Here is a 4,223-nt window from a genome sequence, read left to right as displayed (position 1 = left end):
TGCTATCTAAAATCATACCAGTTAGGAGATACTACATTACTTTTTATGTGAAAAAGTGGCACACAGTATTTTTTTTATTTGATAATATATTTTTTATAATTAAATAATATTTTAAATAATAAAAAAATATAAATTTAATTTTAACAATATTCTTTAATGGTTTATTATTAAAATTGCATAATTACCATAACTGTCGAATGAAATAAGTGTATATATTCAAGTGTAATATCACATTTATATATTATAATTTCTAGTCATGTTACAAATTCGTTGTATTCACTAATTTATAATGCGACAGTATTAGTCGAATTTTTTATAATAAGATTGAATTTGGTGGTTCTTAATTTGTAAACTTTAACTTGCAGGATTCTCGTCCATTTAGACATCATGCGAAATTTGAAAATCCGCAGCAATAGTCAGCCGCATTCATTCATTTATGAGGATCCAAGAATTGAAGAGCAGAGGAAAATTTTGCAGCAGAGAGTGCATGGCAATAGATTTGTGATAAGAGAGGTTCCAATACAAGGTTTGTTCAATGGGGAAAAATTTGGTACTAACAATAATGATAATAATGTCATGATGGACTATGATATCCCTGAGTTTGTTGTTTTCATTCAAGAAGATCTTCAACAATTTGTTAAGGACATAGGGGTTGATAGGGTGGTGACCCCAGAACAAAATTATTGTGACTTAGATCATAGTCATAATAATAATGATAATATTTGTCGCATCAAAAGTAGAAGTGATCCAAATCTGGTAAGAACTATGAAGAGAATGTCAACAATTTCTGATGGATCAGAATGTGACTTTAAACACACTTCTACAAAGAAGAGGACATCACAGACACTTGAAGAGGTTAGATTCATCCGTTCTTTATTTTTCTTTTATTTATATATTTATTTTGACTTAACTACCAGATTCATGTGCCGACGAAATGGTCCTTGAAGGATGTTTTCAATAAAACAGACCTTGAATTATTTAAAAATACGATAAAAATTACCAATAAATATTATATTTATTATAAGTAACAAAAAAAATTTCGAATTTAACAAATGACTTATCTATTTGATTCAAATTTTTGTGAAAACATTTGAATAAATATTTAAAAGATACATGAAAAAATTCGGAACAAAGTTTGATTTTTAGATTTTTCGTTTTATTTTTTCAAAATGAAAATTGGTCATTTACAATAATTTTTTTTAATTCACTTGACATAAAATTAATAATATTTTAGGATAAATTTTTTTTATTTTTTAATGATATTTGAAAAAAATTACATTAAAATATGATCTCTAAAATATTTTTTAAGAATATATATTTAATATTTAATTTTTTTCATCACATTTTTAAATATTTTAGAACTTATTTATCGTTAACATATTTTGAAATTATTTGTGTGAGTCATGTGAACCTTTAGGTATCATTTTGGTAGCTTACTCATTTATTTTTTATTTGATGACAATTTTTTTGTTAAAATTTTAAAAGTATCATAAAAAAATATTTGACTATTTTGTAATACTTTAAATACATAAAAATGTTAAAAAATTATTATATTAAATTTTCAAAATATAGTAAAATTGAAAGGTATAAAATATAGAATGAAAACGTATTAAGTTTTTGGCTGTTGTTAAAAAAGAATTATAAAAAAAACAGTGGCCATAAATATAGCATATCTAATGAATTGATAAAAAAGAAAGATCATAAAAGTTTAACAAAAGAGTATTTATCCCTGAAAACAGAAAAAAAAAAACTGTATAATCCCATCTCTTTTTACTTGGTAAGTTTGGTGTCATTATTGCTAGTCATTTTCGTTTTCTTTTTTCTATTTTTACCTTTTGTTTTTTCTCTTTTTCTTGTTAGTATATATTATTTATTATTATTATTATTATTCTATCATGTGAATTGACTCAATTAAGATTATGACACTGAATCTTCATATAGGCTATTCTTTAGACAGTTGTATACTTTGACTCTAATTTAGTGAACCTTGATCTCCAAGATTGACCACTTTCAAAGTTGGCATAATTATACTAATTCAGATGTGAGATAGTAATGAATCATGAACCCAAAAATTAAAAAAGAACACTAAAAAAATGTAAAATCAACTCTATACATTTCCAATAAAAAGAATAAAAAGCCAGATAGGGTCAACTTTCAACATAAGCCAAGTACTAAATTTAAATAGCTAAACTAAGTTGTAGCTTCTTCCAAAATTATAATATATGAGTTTAACTAATATGTCTATTTGGTATACAATCAGATTATTATATATATTGTTAATTACAAATTATTTTTCACGAGTTGTTTTTTATTTTTTAAGTTTACTATAAACCGAAAAAATTGAAAAAAATAAAAGAAACAATTATCACAAGGAGGGAATATTGTTTGATTTTGGCGTTAGACTATTCATTTTTCTTCCATTATATTACAAATCTTTAGAAAGTAACCTTAAAAATATGGCTACCTCTAAAATTTTTTTAACTATCTTGTTTTTCTCTTTCAAAAATTCGTCAGATTTTCAGAAATGATGCAGAATTCTCAAGACCTTTCAAGAACTGGCAATTGAATTCACAGCTAGGAACAAATGTGAACAAGAATAAGTACAGTAACAACAGAGTGAAGCATCCAAATCAGTGTTCTTGTCCATACTTGTCACAATTTACAAACACTACAACCATGCCTCCTCCTATAATAATAGGTTCACAAATTGATGATTTTCCTCATCAAGAGGTTTCTTCACATGCTCCAAGTCCTCTCTCAGTTCCAATATTATCATCAACAACAACAACAAATTCTGGTTCTGAAGCATCAACGTCATCAATCAATGCACCTCATCATCATCATCAATCCAATGACAGCATAAGCAGTACACACTCATTTGCATTTCCCATGTAAATATGTTATTTTATTTTAATTTGCATATTTAATGCATGGTGAAAACTCAGGTGAAATCGACTTCACGTGAAGTTAATATTTGACCGTTAGATAAAAATTTAGTCAAATCAGTCAAATCATCTAACAGTTCTCAAATATCAACTTCACCTGAAATCTTAATGCGTACTTCAAAAACATTCAACGGTTACTTAACTTCATTTTATCATGTTTACCTTACTGGACTTTGTTAGATAGACAATAATTTTTGTGAATAAAGTGAACAATGAGCTCTAAAGTTGACCAAATAAAATAAAAACACACTACATCCTAAATTACCCATCTAAATCTTAATATTAAGATAATCATCCGTACACTTAGTAAATTATTGAACATGTCCATTATTTACATTGTTTAATATTTTTATTGTGTATCTATACTTTTCCTTACCCAATATGCTCTAATGACTCAGGTTGGTAATAAATAAGATATAAAATATTATTACCAAATAAGATTAAAAAAATTAATTCATTAAAATATTACTGATGAATAGTTTGGTTTGTGAATACAAAATTTCAGATTACCTGCTGAATGGAGTGGAAGCCCAGTGAGAATGGCGGAAGGTGAGAAAAGGAAATCAAGATTTCGCCAATGGTGGAAGATATTTGTGTTTCCTTGCTTCAAATGTTTTTGAACTATGAACAACAAAAGAGGATTATATGATATTATCCATTAGCTATGGATATTTATTTATATATCTTTCATGATTCTATAATAGTTATAGGTATACATATCATATCAATTTAAATTAACATACCGTCATTAAGAAGATTATATATATTTTTGGTTCATCCTTTGTGTTTATATAGATACATTTTATATAAAATATCAAATATTGCTGGTTAAGACTCTGTATTTAGTCTTTAAACTAGTTCAAATCCTTTATTAGTAGCTTTTTGTTGTTGTTCGATTCTTAATAAAGCAATATTTGTAACGAATATAACATCTTAGGTTATCATAGAGTGAAAATATTTTTATATATTAAAATGAGTTATTAAAATTAGTTACTATGTATTTTTATATAAATATATGTGTAGATTAATTTATTTTTAATATATATTTTATATATTAATGTATATTTTATACTAATAACTAATTTTAGTAATTATTTTTAGTGTGTATATATAGCTTGATGGTTTCTGCGCTCCGGAAAAAATCCTACCATAAAATAAAATTTAGAAACACCTATGTAATAATGTAACGTTTGGAGTTGTTAGTGTTAGTATTAGATAAGCATAAACGGTTAGTACTAGGAAGAAGTTAGAAATGATGAATTTGCATTTGTAAAAATG

The 4,223-nt window shown here is 25.6% G+C and overlaps 1 protein-coding gene across 1 annotated transcript; it reads left to right on the top strand.

Annotated features, from left to right (window-relative positions):
* Window positions 1-387: 387 nt before the first annotated feature.
* LOC110276663 (uncharacterized) lies at window positions 388-3,635 on the top strand. The gene is made up of 3 exons (XM_021133581.2): window positions 388-855; window positions 2,515-2,891; window positions 3,451-3,635. The coding sequence occupies exons 1-3, from the start codon at window positions 388-390 to the stop codon at window positions 3,563-3,565; spliced, it is 960 nt and encodes a 319-aa protein (XP_020989240.1). The 3' UTR covers window positions 3,566-3,635.
* The last annotated feature ends 588 nt before the right edge of the window (window positions 3,636-4,223 follow it).

Source organism: Arachis duranensis, chromosome 10, assembly GCF_000817695.3.
Source record: "Arachis duranensis cultivar V14167 chromosome 10, aradu.V14167.gnm2.J7QH, whole genome shotgun sequence".
In the NCBI taxonomy this organism is placed as follows: domain Eukaryota; kingdom Viridiplantae; phylum Streptophyta; class Magnoliopsida; order Fabales; family Fabaceae; genus Arachis; species Arachis duranensis.
This window is presented reverse-complemented; position numbering and strand designations above follow the sequence as displayed.

Bases quoted from the DNA above. Each gene is read 5' to 3' on its own strand.
- LOC110276663 (XM_021133581.2), top strand. From the start codon at position 388: ATGCGAAATTTGAAAATCCGCAGCAATAGTCAGCCGCATTCATTCATT. The intron at 856-2,514 runs GTTAGATTCATC...AAAATTCGTCAG, and splicing joins CATCACAGACACTTGAAGAG to ATTTTCAGAAATGATGCAGA. The intron at 2,892-3,450 runs GTAAATATGTTA...ACAAAATTTCAG, and splicing joins CACTCATTTGCATTTCCCAT to ATTACCTGCTGAATGGAGTG.